The 25,997-nt window shown below is 42.2% G+C and overlaps 2 protein-coding genes across 6 annotated transcripts in view; one reads left to right on the top strand and one right to left on the bottom strand.

Moving 5' to 3' along the window:
* The window catches only part of LRP8 (LDL receptor related protein 8), a 146,851-nt gene that overhangs the window by 13,952 nt on the left and 106,902 nt on the right, over positions 1–25,997 (bottom strand). For all 3 annotated transcript variants that reach the window (XM_077278382.1, XM_077278380.1, XM_077278381.1), the window contains 4 exons: positions 3,823–4,191; positions 3,618–3,740; positions 2,976–3,104; positions 809–928 (listed from right to left, as the gene is read on the bottom strand). In XM_077278382.1, coding sequence (XP_077134497.1) covers positions 809–928; positions 2,976–3,104; positions 3,618–3,740; positions 3,823–4,191 — 741 coding nt within the window. The remainder of the gene's footprint in view (positions 1–808; positions 929–2,975; positions 3,105–3,617; positions 3,741–3,822; positions 4,192–25,997) is intronic.
* The window catches only part of LOC143788598 (uncharacterized), a 54,656-nt gene continuing 43,994 nt past the window's right edge, over positions 15,336–25,997 (top strand). The window contains exons 1-2 of one of the 3 annotated variants that reach the window (XM_077278385.1): positions 15,336–15,671; positions 20,518–22,550. In XM_077278385.1, coding sequence (XP_077134500.1) covers positions 20,522–22,192 — 1,671 coding nt within the window. In that variant the 5' untranslated portion in view covers positions 15,336–15,671; positions 20,518–20,521 and the 3' untranslated portion in view covers positions 22,193–22,550. Of the gene's footprint in view, positions 15,672–20,517; positions 22,551–25,997 lie in introns of those variants that run through there. The other 2 variants (XM_077278383.1, XR_013218677.1) reach the window with 2 other exon arrangements.

Here is a 25,997-nt window from a genome sequence, read left to right on the forward strand (position 1 = left end):
AGTAACTGGCGCCAGTTGTGGCACATGCGCAGATTGAGATCTTGGCTCGTCATTGAGCACAGAACTAAATCTGCGCATGCACAGACACCATTTTACCGATGTCCACCCAGTCAATGTGCGCAAGCACCGCCCGCGGTTAGGACGGCACAAAGTTTAAAAGCAAGAAGGTACAAACACTAGAGGCAGTGGTGGAGCCATGGCACAGCCGAAGACCCCACCAACAATCTTGCCCCGAAGACCAGCCCGGATGCATTAAGAGCTTATTGTACTCAAACATCTAATGATAACTAAACAACCAGGCTGAGGATTTCTACACTGAAAGTATCTATTAAATCAGTATAACAGTGCCTTTATACCCATAACTTTAGTTTAACATGCAAGATCCTGATGACAGGTTCTCTTTAATGGGCATCTGAGGAATGTTCTGCTGCTCTGAATGCACCTGGGCAAATCATCAAGATCCGCCGCTGGCAGCTCCTGTACAACTGCTGCCCAATGACGTCTCTGATGTGCTTGACGGGAGACAAGTCCGGAGACGACATGAAAGCAACCAAGGCATGCAAGTGCAGGGATATCTGCACATGGTGCACATACTGCATAAAAGTCAGATGTTCTGAAAATTTGGTTTCCATTTTTTCATAATTTGCAGATCATTAACATGTCCCATACATAATAAATATTAAGAACAGACGGAAGGAATCAGTTTAGAGATGGGTTGCCGCTCATGTGCCAGTGCTGTATGCTTCCGTTTCTCAGGATTAAAATTGCCTACCGGCAAACGGATAGAGCCAATAAATCCATCACTTACCTCCACAAGTTTTCTTGTCAATTAACTTGTAGCCTGTGGGGCAGTCACAGTCATGTCCCACCTTTAGGTCCTTGCAGATGTGCGAACAGCCGCCATTATTTGTTAAGCACTCGTTGATACCTAAGAAATGACAGAGTCTGAGAACAGTGAAGCATGAGGCATAGGATCCATTTCCAAGGGCCAAAAATGGGGGAATGAGCATTCAGAAGTGCACTCGTGTGCTGTTCACATTAGTTAATGATTGGCTGTAGCGGTGAGGTTCCCGATCACTAAGCTCAGAGGCGATACTGATGTAGACGATGCAGGCCGTTGACCTCACTGGCTGTATTGGTTATGTGTCCTTTTGTTGTGAGGTCACCGCTGCAGCCAATCAGAAAGACAAAGTATTAGTGCACAGGTAGCGGTGGACCCAGGGGAGGGTGACAGCTTTTTTTTAGCATTTTAATCCGATGCAGAGCAGTGGATGAAAGAAAGTTAGATAAATTTTGGAGTCCGAACACAGCCTTCAGGCTTCCAGCCTATGGAAAGGGATACAAAACGCTTGAGACAATTTACTAATCCGGTCTAATTTTTATTTTTTTAGACTGAGAAATCTTGACTCCTTTAAAGAGTAACTAAACTTTTTTTGTCATTTAAACAGTGGGTGTATGGGAATTGTCCTGCCTGAGTACAGCAGTGGGGAGCAGAGCTGCTCAGACAGGGAAAGTCCTGTACACTGGCTGTTTGAGTATAGTGTAGAGATTTTTGCTGAGCAGCAGTTGAAAGCAGCTTCAAAAGGAGCATTGACTGAGCATCTGCAGCATGGTGTTTGGGAGAGAAGGAGGAAGAAAAAAAAAAAAAAAAGTCAGAACTTTGCAATGCCTGAAGGATAAAGAGTAACTGGCACTTAGCCTGAGCTTTTTTAGGATTATTTCACTGTGCAGGGACACTTCAATGATCAGAAAACTGGTTACATCCAGATGTCAGCTTATCCATACGTTTCCGGGAGGATTAATGAAAGAACACCACAATTTAGATTTCTAAGAAAAGTTGTCCCAGAATTAAATTTTGTGGGCAACGCAAGTATTAAAATAGAGGTGTCAGGAGAGATGACCAATGCAGTCATTGCTGCACCATTTCGGATAAAACCGTTAGATAGGGATAGCTCTGACTAGTCAGGTGCGGCCCCCATCGGGCTTCTCCAGGCCCTAATTGACTGACAGAAATTGAGAAAACTGTCAATCAAATGAATTGGGGACGTTATTGGACTAGTCAGGTCACTTCCCATCGTACCCGGACAGATTTCAAAACGGCTTTCTCTGACCGGCCGCATCATTTCAGAGTAGTGCTGACCCGGCTAGGTGACGATTCATGCTGCCTGTAGTTTGGGCGGCACGAGTCTAATGACAGGTTCCCTTAATGTGTAAGTCCGTGTTCGCAGTCAGTAATTCGTACATACTGCATGTAGGTCGTTGCAATATTTGGAGCTCAGCGGTCTGAGCTCAGGGAGCCGAAAAGCAGAAATCCTGAAGTTTTGTTTGCGCTATTAAAGCTTAATGAGAACGGGGATCCAGATTTACAGAAAATCAACACATCACCATTACATGAGGTTTGCCTAGTCTGTAAAATGATATCCAGGGCGGCTGCTGCAGGGTCCCGAGCGCACCGAGCTGCTGCAGGGTCCCGAGCGCACCGAGCTGCTGCAGGGTCCCGAGCGCACCGAGCTGCTGCAGGGTCCCGAGCGCACCGAGCTGCTGCAGGGTCCCGAGCGCACCGAGCTGCTGCAGGGTCCCGAGCGCACCGAGCTGCTGCAGGGTCCCGAGCGCACCGAGCTGCTGCAGGGTCCCGAGCGCACCGAGCTGCTGCAGGGTCCCGAGCGCACCGAGCTGCTGCAGGGCCCCGAGCGCACCGAGCTGCTGCAGGGTCCCGAGCGCACCGAGCTGCTGCAGGGTCCCGAGCGCACCGAGCTGCTGCAGGGTCCCGAGCGCACCGAGCTGCTGCAGGGTCCCGAGCGCACCGAGCTGCTGCAGGGTCCCGAGCGCACCGAGCTGCTGCAGGGTCCCGAGCGCACCGAGCTGCTGCAGGGTCCCGAGCGCACCGAGCTGCTGCAGGGTCCAACGGCGGCTCATCGGGAAGTACCAGACGTCCGAGGTCTGTACAGTTGGTTCAGAAAAGGGAAGAAACTCACCGCACTCCTTCAGAGGTTCATCAGACCAGTCCCGGCAGTCCTGACGAGAGTCGCACACTTTCCGAACGTCGATACATTCTCCGCTTTTGCACTGAAACGTCCCTTCGGCATCGCACGGCGCTTCCACTGCTGCAAGGGGAAATCAGTATTACCGTTACAATACAACTCCGCAAGTTGTTAAATTTTACCCAATTTCACAAAAACTAAGACTAAACTTTCCCACCCTAATGTTACGAGATCAACGTCAAGCTGCGACGTCCTATAACCAGGAACGTGGTTGCGTTGCGACAGGCAAGTGACTGCGACCTCAATATAATTGTCACCAAACCACCAATTCTGCTGGGTTTCAAGGTGACCACATTCTCCACCAGCCCAGATAGGGACAGGGGTCTGGAAACGGCCACGTAATACGATGGAAGCAGCTGCAGTGCCGTGTGGGGGGCAGAGACGCCGATTGACATCATTGGAGGCAAACTGTGCAACATTTTTAACTAAACCGAATTGCAGAAATTATTTTTGGCCCCAAATACTTGCATTTAGGTTAAAATAAAAAAAATGTCCCCAGCAGTGGACAACCTCTTAAAGGAAAAACGTTCGTACGACCCCATCCTTGCTCATCTATCAGTGCAAATGTTGGATTACCAGTGCGACATCCCGTCTCATCGCTGCGATCAAGGCAATCTGGGACTCCATTACACTGATACATCCCATATACACAGGACCCATCTCCACACTGAAACTCATCTGGTCGGCAGGACACAAGGGCTGCGGGAGCAGAAAAGTGCAGATTACTGGCATTTATAACCAGATTCTTGCCGATCACTATCCCGCTAGATATAATACTCACGGCAATCCTTCTCATCGGACTTGTCTTTGCAGTCCTGGTCGCCGTCGCACCTCCAGCTCAGGTGGACACATTTGCCATTGCCGCATCTGAACTCCTGGGCGCCGCACAGTGTGACTGCCTGCGGCTGACTTTTCAGCCCGCACCGATCCTCCGACTCATCTGACTGGTCCGCACAGTCGGCCTGTCCATCACATACCCACTTTTCGGGGATGCACACCCCCTTTCCGCAGCGGAACTGTCCCGATTTACAAGTGACTAATGCGCAATCTTCTTCATCGCTGCCGTCACCGCAGCTATCGACGCCGTCGCACACGAAGCCCGCAGACACACACAACTTATTGCTGCACTGGAACTCGCCACGTGGGCAACCTGCAAAATACAGAGGAGAACAGACATCTTCACACACTTTATGCAACTTTTTTTTTTTTTCCCCAAAAACACCACATGTGGACACAGCCTTGCAGCACCAATAAAAATATTGCACAGTCAGCTGTGACAGATGGAGAGAAGCAGTGAACTCAATATTTTTATCTGGTGACGCTCCGTTTTAAGCAACGGAATTCAATGTACCAGCAGTATTACTACAAATTGCTGGAAAGTCAGCCCTCCCCTTCTGACTAATTTGCAGTCTACTACCCGTCATACGGAACCTGTCTTTGGTAGCAGAGATGATGCCATGGATTACAATAAGAGGAAGAGCTCTTCTGTCCGTAAACCCCCGCACATGGGCAGAAAAGAGGTGGTATGTGCATCAAAAGCAGATTTAACATTGTTATGGGAACAAGCATTCACAGGATCACTTGGTTCACGATTATTGGCCCATACTAAGGGCCTTAAAAGGGGTATTCCCATCTCCAAGATCCTATTACATTATGTAGTAGGTATATTAAAAATATTAGGAAATACTGCCATTTAGAAATTTAGTATAGTTCTTCAGGTTCACTGTCACTTACCCCATGTGCAGGGCATTGCAGTAACCTAGGTATCCATGGTTCTGACCATTTATATAGTGACAGTCAGACAGATTTTAGTGGTTGTAACCATGGATACCTAATCTACCACAATGCCCTACATGGGGAAAGGGGCATAGCGAATCTGAAGAACTATACTAAAATTTCTATGTGGTGGTATTTGCTAATCTTATAATAATAATAATAATAATAATAAATGATAAAATAATATTACTACTACTATATATTGGGATATGATCTTGTAGATGGGAATAACCCTTTAAATTTCCCCATAGCATTTTTTTGGGAGATACAAATTAAATAGATTTAAAAAAAAAAAGGATATGAGCATAATTGTGCCTCCTCCTTATAACTATGCGCCTCTTTTTTTATGCTAGAACTAAAGTTTAATTTGGGAATTCATGATGTATTCCTACAGCCGGCAAATGTTGTCTGATTAAGCAACACATGATTCAGGCAGAAGCCACAATCAGGAAATAATTCAGTTTAGAAGCTCAGTAATGTCATTTTCCAAGAAGTTACTGATATGATATCCAATGCCTCATCTTCTGATCACGCGCTCGATATTAACCTCTGAACATTATTTTTATGCTAAATATTGCGACTTCTATTCAAACGCACTTTAAAATGGATCTTGAATAGAGGGAAGCTGCAATACCAGTCACAGCCTGTGCACACGAGTGGCGCTATTCTTAATTAACAATAATACAAAATCTCTACTCTCATCCAAATACTTAAATGGGGAGAAAAAAGGTTATTTTTCAGTACTCGATCTGGTGTCCCTGTTTCTAGACATTGATGTGGTTACACAAGACACCAATTATATTTCTTCCTTCTCCATAAATGTCTATTTCCGTAAGAGATCAGGTGGAATAGTCCGCACCCAGAGAGAGAAATGTTCTCATTAAAACAGAAGGATTTATTAAGGTTGCTGAATAGACGAGCGATTTCTTTGAAGAAACTCACCCAAAGAGGAGTCCAAAGAGCAGACAAAAAGTAGCAAAGAGGCTCCATAGAGGATACATCCTGAAGGGCTTTTTCCCCAATTTTTCCATTTTTAACCCAAACCCCCCCCCCCTTTTTTTTTTATTTTTTTAGAAAACACAGGAGCTCAGCCTTAATATACACACTTGACAAGAGATGCTCTTTAAGCTCAGGACACATGAATGTAAAAATTCTCTCATCCGTCAATTATGCAAATCACATTCAGATCAGAATGTGATCCGAATTCTCTCGGGGGAGGAGAAGATGAAAGAAAAAAAAAAAAAAAAAAAAAAAAGTCTCCATCTCCTCCAAACTGTCAGTGCATGGAAATCGGACTGCACTCAGATGTCATCAGAGTACCGTCTGATAGTGTCCACGGACCCATTGACTTTCAAGGCAGAGTGCAATCCGAATATCGGATCAAACTCGGCACGCAGGGATTTCTTCCTTGGACCGACTGTCCACAAAAAAAAAAATTGGGCATGTACATTGGTCCAGGTGTCATACAATGTTTTATGGGCCAGTACTGGGACCGATAATACGGCCGTCCCCACGAGCCCTTAGAGCGGCAAATCCATGCCAGCGCTCTATTGACTCTACGCCACAACTATCCAGACAGCACCATAGACCTCAGCTTCCTGCCTGTTATAGGGCAGCCACAAAACAGACTGTCTGCATCTATGGCAGGCAATGAACTGGAAGAAACTTGTACTTTGTCCTTCCTCACATGATATTCTCTAATTCTCCTGCCATAATGACACCGCTTATGATCTCAATGGTGGCAATCTCCACGGCTCACAATCCATATAAAAACAGCTACAAATCAATAGTAAGCCGCCCTCGTCATACGCTTCCCCCTCTCGCTGCAGCAGTTTATCGATTCTTTGCAAACTTCAGAACATCCACAACGATAAAAATACATTTATAGGAGAAACATGACACACCCTGCACCGGACTATCGAGATAACGCTGCTCATTAGTCTAGGGTCCATTATGCCGGCTTATCCTCACAAGCAATTTATATACAGCGTGAAGCAACCAAAAAAGTGACTATTAGAACATTGTCGGCAGGTTACAATAATTTGCAGAATTTGCAGAAATACTTTGCTGCTAAAACCAGTGAAGCTAATCCTATAACCAACAAAACTCTCTACAATAAAGCGGTCTGTGACCTGGGACTGTCCGGCCTGCGGTTGTTATAACATGCAGACATCAGGGACAGATAAAGCCGTGCGCCAAAACGCGCGTCGGGGGCTGAAGTCATTCCAGCAGGAGAGGACTTTATAAGGGTATGTTTCCATCACTCATATGTATACAATGCTGGCTATTATATTACTGTTGCACTGTTATTTTAGAGTGATATACATTTTCTCAAATAAAGTTGATACTTTTATATACATTGGTCTATTTGTGGGTTTATTACCTTTTGTTTTTGCCCTTTCTCCTCTTTGCGTAGGGTGAAATCAGCAGTGAAAATGGCCGTAAAATCTGTACAATGCACTTGCAAATTTGCAGCACAAAAGTTTACCCCGTGTGGACATGCCCACCCATTGAGCACCTGCCAAAAATCAGCAAAGATATGACCCTCGGGAAGCTTTATTCTGCATTTTTTGGTGGATCTGTGGGATTTTATCTGTATCCTATGCACTTCAAAGACCTAAATATGTGGATAAATAGTATTTTGGATTTTACTTCTACCAAGCTGTGAATCCGGATTTGTCCAATTGACGAAATTCTATCAGTGAGGTCATGCTCCTGCTCCTGCCACAAGTTGCCGCCCCATTAAATGGACAATTGCTTTGAAATACGTCGAGCAGTGTGTCAAATGTGCCAGAAGGCTGTGAAGTTTCTAGGGAGTTAAGTGACTGAAGATGGAGTTATGATGGGTAGAGATTTTATGCCGAAGGTGAATAATATCAAAGGGCCTAGGAGGACAAGCGACACCATCAATCCTCAGCAGTTTGAGTTCTGCAAGCCAATATACTCCAGGATTTGGATATTTCTGGAAAAGTTTAAACAGATAATCCCAAGAAGATAATTCATTTCTTTGTGATGGTAAATTTAAGGAAGCACTAGAGCATCTGAAGAAGCAAGTCCTGTGAAACAGATTTTTGGTTCCTGGGTTGGCGGAAAACGAGTTCTGCACCATTCAGTCTTAACAAGGATGGTACAGATCCGAAATAGAGGCAACAGACCCGATCGTTTTGGAAGTAATGCATTTCCCCATGTTAGAAGGAGAACAGCTTTGTGACTTAAGAACTCAAGGCAAAGAAAGAAGTTTGGAATAAATTAATTTATTCATGTTCTAAAAAACAGCATATTAAAAATCGACGGCACACCTTCTGTACACATAGTGCTGCCGAAAACCTTATGCAAGCCTAAAATTCATCACACAGAATCAACGAGCATTTTTCTCATCGGTCGGGAGTTTTGACGGCCTAATTAGAGTCAGAAATAAGCATGCGTACGAACACTTTTCCAGATTACTGGTAAATCAAAATGGTCATTTGAGAGCAACCTTCATTTTAATTTTTTAGTAAAATCAATATTACCTATGAAAGCAAACAACTTTTTTTTATATATACTGAGCATCTTAGAGGAGTCCTTGTGGTCTCACAATAATCGGAATTTATTTTACAGGAAACTTTCTTACTGGCCAGGAAGGCAATAGCTCTCAGATGGATGGCGGACAGAACTCCTACTTTATCTCAATGGAAAAAAGTAGTTAACATGGTAATTCCTTATGAAATTGGGCACCTATAGACTTGACTGGAGGAGTCTCATCGGATTTACAGAAGAAACTAGTGCATGCTAGTAATAAGGTTGCGTGAATGAGCCCTTAGGGAACTATTCAACACAAAATTTATACAAGACAAAAAAACTGTATACAAATGTGTTTTCATAAAGCCGAGCTGCAATACCGGTCACAGCCTGTGCACAAGAGTGGCGCCATATTTGGGGAAAAAACAAAACACATACGGTGTCTACTCTCATTCAACCGCTTAAAAGAAAAAAAATAAAAGAGTAAGTTTAAGATATAACAATCTGGTGTCAGTGATCTCAAACTTTTTCGGCAACCAATTATTTTTCTTCCTTCTCCTCAAAATGTCTATTTCCACAAGAGATAATGTGGAATAGTCTGTACCCAGAGAAAGGAATGTTCTAATTAAACATGAGGATTTATAATCATTCCCAGAAAGTGAAGGTCGCTGAATAGCCAACAAGCAAATTCTTTGAAAAAAAATCTCAAGGCAAGAGGAGACCAAAGAATAAACAAAAGTAACAAGGAGGCTTCATAGATAAGAAATTCTGAAGACCTTTCTTTTGTCCACGTTCCTCTGTTTTCACGCACAATGAAACAAGGGGCATTTACACTGCAAGATAATCATGAATAAGCGATGATAAAAAATGCTCGCTTCATGATTATCCTGCCATGTAAACAGGCGACGGATCACCTAAAGAATAAGTGCTCGTTCATTGGGTTAAATTATTTTTTAAACAGCATAAAGATCATCATTTACTTTGGTCTCCTTGTATTTCAACAACTGCCGATAGGTAAAAGTTTACAGATCTGTGGTCGTAAAGTGCCACCGGCCTGTCCGTCTACGGACCCCAACTGACAAGGACTAAAGCGAGTGAATCTCCATCCATGGTGGACAATATGGGGTCATTTGGAAGAGGACCCAGGGTTGACAATTTGCAGAGAAGATCTGTGGTGTCCTGGGTATAGCTGGGTGTGCGCCTCACCAAGGGTTTCAGAATGTCCTCCACCCAGCCCGAGATATTCTCAGCTAATGTCCCAGTACCAGAGATGATTGGCCTCCCAGGATTACCTTCTTTATGCATTTTATGTAACATGTAGAAGGTACCTGTTGGGGGTTTGGTATTAGGTCCAGTAGTGAGGAGGACGTAGAGTCAAGCCCACTGATGATACGTGTTAGTGATGATGAGTTGGTGATGTAAGGCTGTAGCAGATTCTTGGCCATGAAGCTCCCGGCACAGGCGCAGTGTTTGTACCGATGTTATTACTAGAGGAGGTCTGGACTCTGCAGTTATGGAGTCAGCAGAGTGTTGGGAACTTCTCTGCCCTCTGTCCCCACCTCCTGCTCACTACTACCACTTCTCCATATGTAATAAATTTGATTTCATAGGCTTATCTTTCAGAAGCATCACCCCATCCACCCTGTGCACAAATGTCCTGTTGTAATATCTCTTAAATTTTGTGCTGTTGTCTCAGTAATTCATTTGTCAACCTCACATGTGGCCGGACGATATGCACCGGGGGCAATGGGACTGAATGAGAAACAGAATAACCCAAATTCAATTAAGTCACGTGTCTTCTACTTTTCTCCATATAGTGCAGATCATAGATTATATACAGGATATGTATAAATCTTTCAAATAGGGCAGTCTGTGAGTAACAGACATGGAAGCAAATCCTCTGGAAATAACGCAAAAACCCAAAGATGAATTTTTGGAACCTTACCGAGTATTTCCTCTTATTGTGGACCTTCTAAAAAGAAAGCCTTGAAACGCGTCACACCTCTCACCTTTAGTTAGGTCCTACAGACAGTAAGCTGCATCAGAAATGTCTGGAACCAGGAACTTGTTTTTGCCCTCAGCCACATCAGGCGTCCATGTGTATTTTTAAGACGGGAGTAAGAGCCATCAACCAAATGACCATTGGTCCATCAGCTAGTAAATGCGTACGGCAAACATAAGAGGCCAGGGATCAGCTGCACTATGAAGAAGCTAGCCAGCGGCTCCATCACAGGGTAAATCGGCATTACGCACTGGGAGGAACTTGTACTTCTTGGCCACCAGCACCATGTCCTTGGCCACCAGCACCATGTCCTTGGCCACCAGCACCATGTCCTTGGCCACATCGGTATAACCCTTGTGGCATATCGACACCGCTTAGGATCTCAACGTTGTATTACGATAATTTGCAGAAATACTTTCCTGCTAAACTGGTGAAGCTAATCATGTCAGGTACAACGGTCTACAATAAAATGGTCACCGACCTGGGACTCTCTGGCCTGCGGTTGTTAGAGCATGCTGGGAGTTGTAGTTTTAGAACAGATGAAAGGTCCCAGATTAAGACTAAATAACTTTGAGGATGACTCGCGGATTGGGTCATATAAACCCGAGGATGTGGGAGTGGAAGCCGTGTGCTCTCCCCCCTTCCCCCTTCCTTCATTTCCCCAGATGTTTCCCCCCCCCCCTCCATTTTCCTAAGTATTTTCCTCATACTTCTCTGTCTTTCTGCCCATTCTGGCATAACGTCAAAATATGGCAACGATAGATAATAAAGACCAACAACAGACCTTTTAGATTAGCCATTCTACTTATTTGTTATGTCTATGTAAATTATTTTATTTACTTATTCCGTATTGCTCGAAATGTGACGTAACATTGTCTGATTGATACAAGAATGTGCAGATTTTATATTTGTATTGTCAAAAAAGTTTAATAAAAACATTATTGAAAAAAAAAAAAAAAGACTAAATAACTTTAGAGGATAATGTGCAATACCGCATTACTACCTATTAGCCAGATTGGAGAATGCTTAGAAAAGAGCATCCGTGCATTGTCCAGTTTACATATTTAGAGGCAAGTCTTGTAATGCTCCACTTCCCCTGCGGAGGTGCTGCAGAGGAACTGAACACATGATTGTTGTGGAGTCACCAATCAGAAAAACAATACTGACAGTCACATGATCCAAATAAGGATCGTTTCTTAATACTCAACCGTGTATGTGGTGTAAAATGTGATAAATCTGTCTTGTCTAACCGCCACTATCTGGGGAATATTTCGGTTAGCCCCATGTAAGGGTGAGGTGACCCGTGGCTTTTAAATGAGCATCAGTGGGCTACATAGCAGCCAATCTGCATTTCTTTAATGGCCATTAACACAGAACTATTGTTCTCGGCAGCACATGTTCAGGGGACAATGTGCTGCAGAGAACAATTTATTTATTTATTTTTTTAACAAACTTAAAAATCATTACATTTAATGAGCGAGCGTTTTGCCGGTCAGTTAATGGGAATGGGTTTTCCTAGTGTGATGGAAATGTATATATATTTCATATAGATCTCACTTGCATATAAACTCATATACTCACAGTGAATATATACACTATAATCAATTGTTTAAAATGGCCAACAAACTGATATAAGCCAGACAGACTGTTTAGGGCTTTCTAGGGAAAAGCAGAACAGCACCAGATGTACTAAGTGATGATCAGATGTCTCAACTTTGTCCTAGATGCAGACAGCTACACTTTAGTTGCTTAATCAGCATTCATATGTGCATTAATCACAATATTCCATATATATTTAGATAACCAATAACAGAGGAGCTTGACAATATGGTAATTAACTAACCACCCCCTTTCTATATGCAATTATAAAACCATGTATGTACAATAAATCAGCAGTATTGATGGACTGTTATTCTGTCACCACGGTGTACAGTCTCATTCTTGATGAGCGCTCAAAATACTCAGTCTTATTGGGAACGGCCGCAGCACACACACAGATAGATTTATCCAAACCAAATTTCCATAACACTAGAAATGACTGTTCCCTATTAAATACATGCCAACACTTTAGCAATGCTGATACATATTCCACCAGGCTGAATGTAAGCAAGAGCCTGCATGGAAATCCAGAAACTGGCCATCACAGTACATGGAGGATGATGCTGCACAGACTAGGGTGTGTTAGGACAGCGCCACATTTCCCAACGTGCACATATCAGGCTGTCGACGTCAGATTATTGCGAGATGGTCCCAATAAACTCCAAATATATGAAGCACACGAGGAATATCCAATGACAACTGTTACACCTTACAAAAAATGGAAATCTCTACCCCAATCTTGCAGCTCACAGGGCGATCAAGGAGACCCTCATCATCCGATGCATCAAAGGAGATAATCCCCATCAGGTCAGAATAGAATAAAGGCAAAAGCATTCACCCTACAAGGCCCTATGGGTCAGTATAATGTCCTGCTGAACCCCATAACTCCTGCCCAGTCCACAGCTCCCCCTCACCTGGGCTCACCCAAAATAGCCCTGCGTGCCGCCCGACGCGCTTCATTGGACATTTCCTCATGCACTTCATATACATCTTATGTATACTATATATGACCACTGTCATTTTCAGGTATCCATTGAGAAGTACTGATCAAGGCCTCTTTTATATGCGACCACTGTCATTTTTGGGTGAAGTTTTGCTTCTGGTTTTTCTTTTCTTTTTTTCTTATGCCTTGTGAAGTATTGATGGATAGGTCTTCTGTATACATTAGTCCACCACTGCGACTGTATTAGAGTTATCCAATTCTTATTTAATGAAGGTAATTTTGCACTTTTATTCATTTTAGTTATTAATATATTAAGAGCTAAGTTTCATCGATTCATCTATTCTCACCAAGCTACCGCTACATTGATTTAGTGAGACTTGGAAATATTAGACACCAGGGACCCTAGTCCTTGTTACCTTGTGCTAATTCCTTGTGTTATCTTTGTCTAACATTTACATTTGCCTGGTGATGTGAAAGTGTGACAAACATGCAAAAGAATAGGAAATCAGGAAGGAGGCAAACTTTCACACAAGATTTATACTGTATATATATATATATATATATATATATATATATATGTGTGTGTGTGTGTGTGTGTGTGTGTGTGTGTGTGTGTGTGTGTGTGTGTGTGTGTGTGTGTGTGTGTGTGTGTGTGTGTGTGTGTGTGTGTGTGTATGTATGTATATATATATATATACACACATACACACATACATACATATATACATACATACACACACAAGACAGACACACAAGCAGTATTGAGCTGGGGTGCCAAGGGCCCCCCAGTAACATTGACTTTGGGGCGGCCCACCGGGAAATTCCCCTGATACCCCTATGGGCCAGTCCGAGCCTGCACGCAGGTGTACACACGAAAGAGTGGTGGGTGGTCTGGGCCCGGACAACAGTACAAGGCCTTTTAATTCATAGTTGGAAAAAGGAAACTACGTATTGTGAAAAAAGGGGGTATGACAATATTTAGGAGTATTGCGACAAACCTCAGTATATTCCTATAAATGTCCATCTTCCTTTCAGCTAATGTCATTACTTACATAACTCGACAAACACAGACAGCCCTATGGTCCTGGTTTCTACATCGATTCAACACATCTGCCCCTCACTACCATATACCACCACTTATTAACCCTCCCCGTCCCCTGCAGCGGTTCATGAGTCTTTCTGGACGCCATCCATCCTTACTAATGACACGGATATCATCTCCTACATCCACTCTGGGGACAGCCTCGTTTCCTCAGCTGACTAAAGCTTTGCCAACATGTCTTTGTATGAATTCTAGCTTTGCAACGGTTTGTGTGATTTTCATATTCCTTTTTTTTTTTTTACCCCACACTCGCCTTTTGATCCCGCTACCACACATTATCGGTTCCTCCCATTTTGCAACAGTATAAAAAGGTCATAAATTCAGCCCTGAATTACATTTCCTATATTCCCAAGGCTACGTTCCCGCAATGAGTTTTTGGTACACTTGACGCTGCATATTTTTGTAGTTCCAGCAAAGTGGATAGGATTTATAGAACTATCACTCCCACCGTGCTTTTTAAACGCAGCTTAAACTGACCTGTGCTACATGTTTAAAGTCCGCAGCGCGTCAATTTCTCTTCTGTGCGGATTTTCGACACATACTTGCATTAGATGCGGAAATTCCGCAGGTTAAAAAAAAAAGTGTATTTTTAGTGCGTTTCCATAGTGAAAATGCATATAATCTGCAGTTTAGTATATCAAGGTGTTAGCAAAGCCAAATACCAGGAAGTGTAGAAAATAAAGCAGCCTAATTTAAAGCATGACACAAAAACTGAAAAACTGGAGCGATCAAAAAATATAAAATGGGTTACTTGGGTTTGTGTGCCTTTTTTTTTTTTTTTTTTTTTTTTAAGTATTAGACACAGAAATTCTGCAACACCAATAACTCACCAAAAGCTCATCGTGGGAACATAGCCTAAATGTGTGCACATTGTAGTGCTTACTTTCTGGATTTTCTGTCCCCCTCGCTGCCAGAAGTTACTGGGTGTTACACCCAGAGCTCGCCCTCATGCAACGTCTATGACTTACCACACGGCCTTACTGTGGACGTAATTGATGACTACATACACACTGGAGGAAGAAAGAAGCCGGCAATGATGAACATTACGGTATAACATTTGGTTAAAATTTACATCACCAAAAAAAGAAGAAGCGGTCACATGACTGGAGAAACTCAAGTCAAACTTTTAGCAAAAATTGCAACTTTTATAATAGAAGATCATAGACTGAATTCAAGTAATAAAAAAAAAAAAAAGTATGTCCTGAAAAACGTCTTTGGATACTTTGGTACGATTGTTAAAAAAAAAAGAAAGAAAATCGCACAGAATGGCGCCTACTGCATCAGACGGAGAATGAGAACGTTATCAGTGATGATGACCTATTGGAGAACTTGGCAAACAGGACTTTGGGCTTGGGGTAATTTTTAACTTTTGTGGCCACAGCAGGTTCCCAGGCAATCATCCTCACCTCCTCCAAGCTTCAGATGTATCTGGGACTCCCTAATGGACAAATAAACCTTAATGCTGGGCTATAAAGCAGCAGTTTGTTTGTTTTCTCCATTCTCTGGTCTGCATGTGAATAGAACCCTCCCCAAAGTGGGTGGTGAATGCTGCCATGGGGTGCGGTAGGGGATTTCCTCAATTATTTCACACTGTCTTGCAAACAACTGGATACAGAGTGTGGCCAGGAGTCTGATCAGTCACAGCCCAGCCTTCAGCAAAATATTCACAGAGTTCGGAACTGTGAAATCTGGAAACAAGACATCGAAGTAAGTGACACAGCGAATATCTAATGCATGATGATGATGATCCATTTTGCCATTTTTCGGCTGTGTACAGTCAGGCCGACAATGCTGCACATTTGCAGTGCAATTTTAAGCATGGAAATTCCACAGCTGAATACAGTACTTGCGACATGGAGGTTTGAGCAGTTCTTTTTCACACCCTGTGGGACGTTTCCGCAAGAAGCAACTTTTACTATTAAGATTTTCAAGTCTTGTCCATTTCAGTTGTGGATTTTCACCCCTTTGAATGTGGGGTAGGGGGAGAGAATCAGCGGCGAAAACTGACACAATCTGCATGCTGCTAAGGCCACGTTCAGGATTTGGTGAGTTTTTTACATCAGTATTTGTATGCCAAAACCAGAAGTGGGTAAAAAAAAATAAAAATAAATAAAAAACACAATAAGTGGTGACGTGTTTCTATGATACTTTTCCGCTGATTGCTTCGCTCCTGCTGGTTTTGGCTTAGAAATACGGATGTAAAATACTGACTGTGGCCTTCGCTGCATGGACTATGATTTCTAGATCTGCTGCAGACATCTCCTGATCCAAACACAACACCCTGATATAGGTCTATGAGGTTATTGGATTTGGGCAGCAAGTCTGGAAAACAAGCACAAAAAACAATTGCTAATGTCCTAGCTCTCCATGTGCCAAGCCAAGCCTCACTGGTGAAAAGGAAAACCTGGTGTAGCTCCTAATTAAAATCTAGTTTAGGAAATGGAAAAAAAAAAACTGCTATGCAAGTTTTTTTTTTTTTTTTTTTTTTTAAAGACCAATAACTATTGTATTTTTTTTATTTTTGAGATACATCCAAATTTTTTATTGCTTTCTCTAGCATACGTTTTGTTTTGTTTTTTAGTGGCAGGAACAAAATAGACAATTCTGGAGTTTACAACTTTTTTTATTATTATTATTTGGCTCTATGGCAGTTGCCTTACATGATAAAGAATTTTATATCTTGATAGAACAAACCTAAAAGATGCGACATTTTGAAGTTGCTGACAAATTTTTGGGTATAAGAATTAAAACATTACTGGAAAAAAAAAAAAAAAAAAACACCAAAACTTACTTTTTATCTACATTTTGAAGTCCCTCAACAAAACGTCTCAATTCAACATGGATAGATGGACAAACTTTATTGGCAGTAAAACCTTTGTTAATTCTTATGCCTGTAGATTCTCAATATCAACAGTTGTCGATCTTTACATGCTTGAATAAACTCTGAAAAACGGTTAAACTTTTTATTATAAAAGGTATTACAAAATAATAAAAATTATATAAAGTTAGAACAAGAAATTAATAAAGCTTGTCTATTATAATCTCAAAGTTCACTAGAGATCCAGAACAAGTCTGGGCATGTCACCTTAGATTGAACTAAGCGTTTTCTCATTTCCAGTTCATCAGTATCTACATGTATGTTACATCGGACTTATTTGTGTAATAGCAACAGACACGAGTACATGTGTACAGGGATCAGGTGGAATAGTGGACAGCCAATCCTCAGACGCCGGATGCGGTGCGGAAGCTGGCCAGATCCAACGATGCGGTGCGGAAGCTGGCCAGATCCAACGATGCGGCGCGGAAGCTGGCCAGATCCAACGATGCGGCGTGGAAGCTGGCCAGATCCAACGATCTGGCGCAGAAACTGGCCAGATCCAACGGTCTGATCAGCTTCGGAGCTGTGATCGCAAGTTCTATAGCAATATGCTTGCCAGCGCTGTGCTCATTGAGTAGGAGACCGCACCACAGCTGACAATTCCATGCACGCATCAAACACTTAAGGGTTATTTTCATCTTCTATCTTCAGGAGTGCTATTAGCAATTGGATATAAATATAAAACTTAACCTTTAATAGGCATGTATAAAAAGTCAATTCACATACAGCACATAAAAAACAGGGGGAAGGGAAGAATCCTTGCGCATTTGTGAACCCTATCCAACACAGAATAAAGGGGAGGGAAAAGAAAATACAAAAAAAAAATGCTGACAGTGCTAAATGGTCACTGTGCCTGTGACCCTTTGTATTTAGCTAGTAGCCTTATATAGTGGCAAATGCCTTACTAGAAACAATGCTATGGACATGCCGAATTTTATTTATCCAGCGTGTGTATTCCTGATCACCTATGGTGACCTTAAAAAACCCAATTATTGGTTAACATATCTCAAATATTGTCAAATCCACAAATGTGACCAATATCAGGAATTACCAATTCAGCATGCATTTATAGTTAGCCACTGTCAGTACATATAGCAGCATGATAAGAGGCTTTTTAGTCAAACATGACCATAAATGCACATCTATATAGAGCTGGGATCATGATACCTCATGAACAATTATCATGAGCGTCCCCTGTGATCGTTACAGTACGGTCATTATGTCCGTTGCACCAAGCTCTATTTTCCTAACACGCCAGCATATGCAAATTTGCGTCATTTATGGAGCCCATCAATATGGGTAGATGTCACCCAAAGTTGGAGAGAATCCATTTATTTCTCAAGGAAGGAGAGATGGCGATGAAGCCTCTATTAGATCTGGAGTCTCCCGACGCGTTTCACCCACTTGGAATCATCAGGGGAGTGCGACAACCTGTGATATCTTCAGGAGTGCACAGTTTCCCCACCTCAGCTTCCTCTTTGCCATGGAGTAGTGCGCCACTGGACATTGTCCATTCAGACCAGCAGCAGAGCAATGAACTTCTAAGCGGTACCCTTATGGCCTAGGAGGACATAGGCCACTGCCCTAGCCTGTAGTGGTGGCTGGTAATCTCAGCAGTGGTACATGTTCATTTCATCTGCTGTGTTGACCTTTACAGCATTTGGGATCAGACTCCATAAAAGATGAAAGTGAAGAAAGGTCATCTCTCTCCTACCTCAGAGACTTTATGGCCCATGTTAGCCTGCATGCTTCTTTGTCTTTGCATCTTATTGCCTCCTCGGGTTTTAAGTTAGTGGATTACTTGTTAAATAAGCTAAATTGGTCCTAGTTCTAAGCAGAAACTCCCTATAAATCCCTGCACTACCTAGGTTAATACAATTAATCCCCAATCCCCACAGTTTTAAGCGTGCACTAAAAACTCATTTGTTCAGATTGGCCTACCGCCTCAACGCATTAACCTAATTATCCCTGTGTGGCCTATTAATAAAAAACAACAACATAATCACGTTCCTCCATCATGTTCTCATACACTTTATGCAGTTAATAGCCTCTGTGTCTGTACTGTTACATACTTAGGCAGTTAACTGGTTCATGCAGCTTTACATGAACACCCGAGCCTTACACTATGGCTGGTCCAAATAACTAAAGCAATTGTTACCATCCACCTCTTGTGTCTCCCCTTTTCCTCATAGATTGTAAGCTTGCGAGCAGGGCCCTCATTCCTCCTGGTATCTGTTTTAAACTGTGATTTCTGTTATGCTGTAATGTCTGTTGTCTGTATAAGTCCCCTCTATAAGTTGTAAAGCGCTGCAGAATATGTTGGCGCTATATAAATAAAATTATTATTATTATTATAAATATAGACCGAGCCAATATGTGCCATATTTTTCAAAGTTCAAGGCAGTGAAAAATGGGTTTGTCAGGGCTCAGTCCTAGGCTCCTTCCTCTTATCCACTGCCCCTATTGGACAAGCCATCAGCAAATTTCATTTCCAGTACCATCTCTATGCTTACGACACCCAATCACGCATCTCCTGACATAACCCCTGCAATACTACAAAATACCAGCTATTGTCTGCTGTTTACAACATTATGTCGCCCTTTAGGGTATGTGCACACGTTCAGGTTTTTTCGCGTTTTTTTCGCAATAAAAACTCATTAAAAACGCATGCATCATGCATCCTATCATTTAGAATGCATTCTGCAATTTTTGTGCACATGATGCGTTTTTTTTCCGCGAAAAAAAACGCATCGCGGTAAAAAAAAAAAGCAGCATGTTCATTAATTTTACGTTTTTTCGCGTTTTTCCCGCTATTCTATGCATTGGGAAAAAACGCATAAAAAACACGGTAAAAACGCAGAAATGTCCGGTTTTTGTCAGGAAAATTTCTGCCAGAAATCCTGACGTGTGCACATAGCCAAAGTGTAAAACTAAATCTGGAAAAAACTGACCTTGTATTTCCTCCCTCCACTAACCTACCTAAAAACTAAAATTGCCATTTCGTGTTTAGTTCTACCGCAACTCCCGAGCAGCTTGTTATACTTGACTCAGATCTTTCGTTCACTCCCTACATCCTACCACTCGCTCATGCCACTTGCACCACCAAAACATCTCTAGATTTCCACCTTTTCCTACATTTGACTCTGTAAAAACTCTTATGGTTTGTCTTATTCATTCTTGTCTGGACTTTCAACTCTCTACCAATTGGTTCCCCGCTTTCTAAACTCTTTCCTCTCCAATAAAACCTGAATGCAGCAGCCAGATCATATTCCTGTCCAAGCATTACACAGATGCCTCCACCCTGTGCCAGTCATTGCACAGGTTGCTCATCCGCTACAAAATAAACAATCATTCACACTCCCAAAGCTTTTCAGAGTTCTGCATCACTCTACCCATGCTCTCCGTTCCGCTAATAATCTAAGACTAACATGCTCAATAATCCAGTCTCCAAAACTTCTCTTGTGCTGACCAGTTCTTTGGAATACACTACCTCAGACAATTCGATCATTATCCATAGTTTTAAGCGTGCCCTAAAAAGACTAATTTCTTTAGACTAGCAATCCCTTTTATATGTTCTAAAATACTAGTACATACTGGACCTATACTAATGACTGCTGGCTATTACTTTTTATGGCCCTATAACGATCTAACCACCTCAATCTTGCTTTTTCTCAGAAAGATGGAAGCACGGAACCACCAGAAAAACCAGACCATGACCGTGAAAATAAGTGTGAATGGAAATGAAATGAAAATAACAGCAATAGCGGATCCTCATTCGTTCTACACCATCCTGAATGTATGTCCAGCAGGAGAAATGTTCCTAGGAAAAGACCTCAATATTGCTCTCCAAAATGGAAAGAAAAAAGCAAATGGAAGATTTGTCTTAGGCCAGATTTATATTAACGACCAAGCAACCAATGAGCAGATCATATATGTAGACTGCATTCCAAAAACCGTAATTGGATGGAAGCAACTTCATGATCTCGGTTTGATGCAGAACTATGGGCACCAAGGTTACGTGATCGATGTCCCTCCTGTGGTAATAGAAGAAGTCTCGGATCCCAGCAGTTTTCATCAAGGATATTTAAGAAAGGAACTATTATATGACGCCAGGAAAGTCATCGCTAGTTGGGTCAGAAATGGGTTGGTTGAACGATGCAACAGTGTCTGCAACTCTTGCATTTCACTTGCTCAGAAACCAAATGATAAGGTCAAAATTAAATTCTATTATAAGGACTTGAATAAAAGTTCGGTGAAGGAGTCTACCCACCCACGGGAGAACGTGCCAAAAGCCATTGAAGGTATAATCCTGGGGAAGTATTATTCGGTCATTCACCTATTCTATGCAGAATGGCAAGTAGCTCTAGACACCTACACCAAGTACAGAACAGCCTTTACTTTCCTGGGCAAACAATACGTCTGGAACAGGTTGCCTGGAAGGTTCCAAAATAAGAACACTAGACTTAGTGACGCTCTGGAGAAGGTACTTGATAAGTTGCCCGGGAACGTGAGGAAGCGTGTGACCTACTACATAGATACCATCTTAATTTCAGGAGAAACGGAGAAAGAGTGTAGAGAATTCACAGACAAGTTATGGCACCATCTGAGAGACAATTGCTTTGAAATACGCCCAGCAGAGTGCCAAACTTGCCAGCCGGCGGTGAAGTTTCTAGGGAGAGAAGTAACTGAAGATGGAGTTACGCTGGGCAGGGATTTTATACAGAAGGTAAAGTATATGAAAGAGCCTAGAAATGCAAGCGAATTGCGGTCAATCCTGGGCTGTTTGAGGGATGCAAGCCAATATACTCCAGGATTTGGCATTTTCAGCAAAACTTTAAACAAACTAACCAATCAAGATCGTACATTTCAGTGGGACAGCAAATTGAAGGAAGCTTTAGCTCTTCTGAAGGACCAAGTCCTGCGAAACAGATATTTGGTTCCCGGGTTGGCGGAGAACGAGGGCTGCACCATTCTGATATTTGTCAAGTATGGCGCCTGGATGGCAGAGATCCTAAATAGCACCAAGAGACACTATCGCTTTGGAAGTGATGTATTTCCACCTCTTAAGAAAGAAGATAGCCACGTGACTCAAGAACTCAAAGCCATGAAGGAGGTTTGGAATAAATTTCAGGATGTGCTAGAAAACAGAGAGGTAGAATGGGAGGTGGAGAGTCCAGAGATCGCGCGTTACATGGACGACCCAGACAGCGTAGTAAATGAAAAACGTCTCAAGCTAGACTTCCTCAAGGAAGAGGGATTTAAGATCAGGGTTGTACCTGCCAGTGACCGAAAACCACTAATTCAGTGGCCAGAGAATCTGTTACGGTCCTCATCTAACCACAATGTCTAGTTTGCATCTTAACTAAATAAATGAGCGCAGGCCTTACATAAAGAGTGATCTGGCAGCTAAAATCTTCTGTGATTGAGACGGCGCCATCTGTGGTTATTTGGTCAAGTCTGGTATTGCACTTGAGCTTATTCATTTGAAAGTGGAAGAACTGCAATCCCAGAAACCGCAAATGGACAGGAGTTGTTCTGTAAAGAGAGAAAGAAGTCTGAAGTTGACCACTAAATGTTCGTGCAAGTGAAAACTGGATTTTTTTTTTTCATCATTTTATTTTAAATTTTTTTAGGATAAACATGAAAATTGAAAAAAAATATATATATGTTGCCGAAAAATATGTCTATAATAAAAAGATATGACTTCTGATGTTTTTTTTTTTTTTTTAAGTATCTGTACATACATAAAATAGGAATTTTCAGTCAGAAAATAACATGAATTTCTAAAGGGGGAATGTTGTCGGTCTAATATGTATGGGGGTCTCCCGAGGGATAATGTTAGGGGATATAAGGATTGGGCAGGTAGAATTTTATCACCCCAACATTTGTTTTACACGAGATACACTGCGGCCCTTGAAAACATGTGAAAGTTCATGTATATGGGGGGGGGGCAGGAGAGATAGCTGCCCTGTCGATTGATGGGGTGAGGGAGTTAAATTTTCATCTGGAATCTTTTTGGCAATGGGGCATTGTACCCATGGGTGACCAGACCAAAAGCAAATGGGAATTGCATAATTTCATGACTTTTGTCCAAATGATCATGCTAAGATGCATGAAACGCCAGAGGTTTTGCCAAATGTTTAAGAAAAAACAAAAAGATGATTATACCAATACAGTAAGGCTCTGTTCACATGTCCAGATGTCATTAGTTTGTAATGGATCCAATATTTAAAAAGAAAAATGCATCCATTACAAAGAGAGCAAAAACAGATGGAAAAATGGAAACCAAAGTTTGAATTCTGTTTTTGAATGGTCTTTAATGGATCTGTTTTACCTACACGTCTCGCTGGACTCCTTTAGTGTTCCGGGCATGCTCCGTACCAAAAATAAAAAATATGGATCTATAAATGGTTATCTACTTGGCAAAAGTTGCCTCACACAAAACTTGCACCTACTCAAAACGCACCACACATAAAACTCGCCACGTGCAAAACTCGCCACGCGCAAAGCTTGCTGCACACAACTTGCTACACTAACCTGTCACATGCAACTCGACACACAAAAACTCGCTACACGCATGTCGCCACATAAAACTCATCTCACAAAAGTTGCTACATGCATGTCGCCACACAAAACTCAACACACAACATGACACATGAAACTCGCCCTAAAACACACACAAGTCTGGTATTATCCTTCAAAAATAAAAATCTGATTAATAAGCAGACAAACTACAAGAGCAACAAATGTGCCATATAGGAAATACGGCAGCTGTCAGTCACATGACCTGTCTATTATGTGTATGTGTGAGCTAATATATACTGCCAGGGGGGAGGGCTTCCTGTGGGCTGGGGATTTACCAGGCTGCCAATAGCAACGAATCACAGCTCAGCTTCTATTTTGCTACAGTTTATTAATCCGAGCTCTGATTGGTTAACATAGGCAACAAAGGACATTCTCAGTATAACAAAGCTTGAGTGAGGTAATAGCATGTCAGTTAGGGTGTGTTGTTGGAAAGGCTGATGTCAGTCTCATAACCTATGTGAGAGGATATAGAAACTGCCAGTTACAGACTATTTTTACCACAATAATGCCTCATAAGAAAAGGAATTCCATGGCACGAATGTCAGCTGATGCGAAAAGAAAAGCTGCATTACGGGCCAATGAAAAATGTGAAGACCGAGAAACAAGGCTGACACACATGAGAACAGCAGCAGCTTCCTCGAAGAGCCAATGAACTTAGTTTTTGCCTTTTAATAATTACATTTCTATCTACCGTATTTGTTTTGTGGTTTTTGTGTGCAGAATAAATTTTTGTTAACACATTCTATGTTGCTAACAGCAGTCATTAACCCGGGCGAAGGCAGGTAGTGCAGCTTGGTGTGTGTGTGTGTGTGTGTGTGTGTGTGTGTGTGTGTGTGTGTGTGTGTGTGTGTGTGTGTGTGTGTGTGTGTGTGTGTGTGTATATATATATATATATATATATATATATATATATGTGTGTGTCTAAGGGGTACTTCCGTCTTTCTGTCTGCAACTTCCGTCACGGAAATCCCGCTGATTGTCTCGCCAGCTGCCTGTCATGGCTGCCGAGACCAATCAGCGACTGGCACAGTCCAATTAGTCCCTCCCCTACTCCCCCGCAGTCAGTGCCTGGCGCCCGCTCCATAATCCCCTCACACAGGGTTAATGCCAGTGGTAACGTACCGCTGCTATTAACCCTGTGTGTCCCCAACCTTTTACTATTGATGCTGCCTATGCAGTGTCAATAGTAAAAAGATCTAATGTTAAAAATAAAAAAACAAAAAACCTGCTATTCTCACCCTCCGTAGTCCGATGATGCGCTCGCACCGGTCACCATCTTCCGTTACCAGAGATGCTTTGCAAAATTACCCAGAAGACTTAGCGGTCTTGCGAGACCGCTAAGTCATGTAGTATAGAATAGTCATCTAGTATATAACTATTTTTTGTTTTAATTATCTTTTTTTAACACGGATATGTTCCCACACTGCTATATACTACGTGAGCAGCGTTATATACCGCGTGGGCAGCGTTATATACCGCGTGGGCAGCGTTCTATACACCGCGTGGGCAGCGTTATAGTACGAGGCCAGTGTTAGATACTATGTGGGCTGTGTTGTGTACTGCGTGGCCTGTGTTATATACTACGTCGCCTGTGTTATATATACACTACGTGGCTGCTATATACTGCGTGGGCTGTGTTATATACTGTGTGGCCACTGTTATATATTGCGTGGCCTGTATTAACGAATCGGGTATTCTATAATATGTATGTATAATAAATATATATATATATATATATATATATATATATATATATATATATATATATATATATATATATATATATATATATATATATATATATATATATATATATATATAGCAGCCACATAGTATATAGCACAGGCCACGTAGTATTTGTCTGCTATATACTACATGGCTCCCGTATACTCCGTGGCCTGTGCTGTATACTCCGTGGCCTGTGCTATATACTAAGTGGCTGCTATATACACTCACTGGCCACTTTATTAGGTACACCTGTCCAACTTCTTGTTAACACTTAATTTCTAATCAGCCAATCACATGGCGGCAACTCAGTGCATTTAGGCATGTAGACATGGTCAAGACAATCTCCTGCAGTTCAAACCGAGCATCAGTATGGGGAAGAAAGGTGATTTGAGTGCCTTTGAACGTGGCATGGTTGTTGGTGCCAGAAGGGCTGGTCTGAGTATTTCAGAAACTGCTGATCTACTGGGATTTTCACGCACAACCATCTCTAGGGTTTACAGAGAATGGTCCGAAAAAGAAAAAAAATCCAGTGAGCGGCAGTTCTGTGGGCGGAAATGCCTTGTTGATGCCAGAGGTCAGAGGAGAATGGGCAGACTGGTTTGAGCTGATAGAAAGGCAACAGTGACTCAAATCGCCACCCGTTACAACCAAGGTAGGCCTAAGAGCATCTCTGAACGCACAGTGCGTCGAACTTTGAGGCAGATGGGCTACAGCAGCAGAAGACCACACCGGGTACCACTCCTTTCAGCTAAGAACAGGAAACTGAGGCTACAATTTGTACAAGCTCATCGAAATTGGACAGTAGAAGATTGGAAAAACGTTGCTTGGTCTGATGAGTCTCG

The sequence above is a fragment of the Ranitomeya variabilis genome, chromosome 8 (genome assembly GCF_051348905.1).
Source record: "Ranitomeya variabilis isolate aRanVar5 chromosome 8, aRanVar5.hap1, whole genome shotgun sequence".
Lineage (NCBI taxonomy): Eukaryota > Metazoa > Chordata > Amphibia > Anura > Dendrobatidae > Ranitomeya > Ranitomeya variabilis.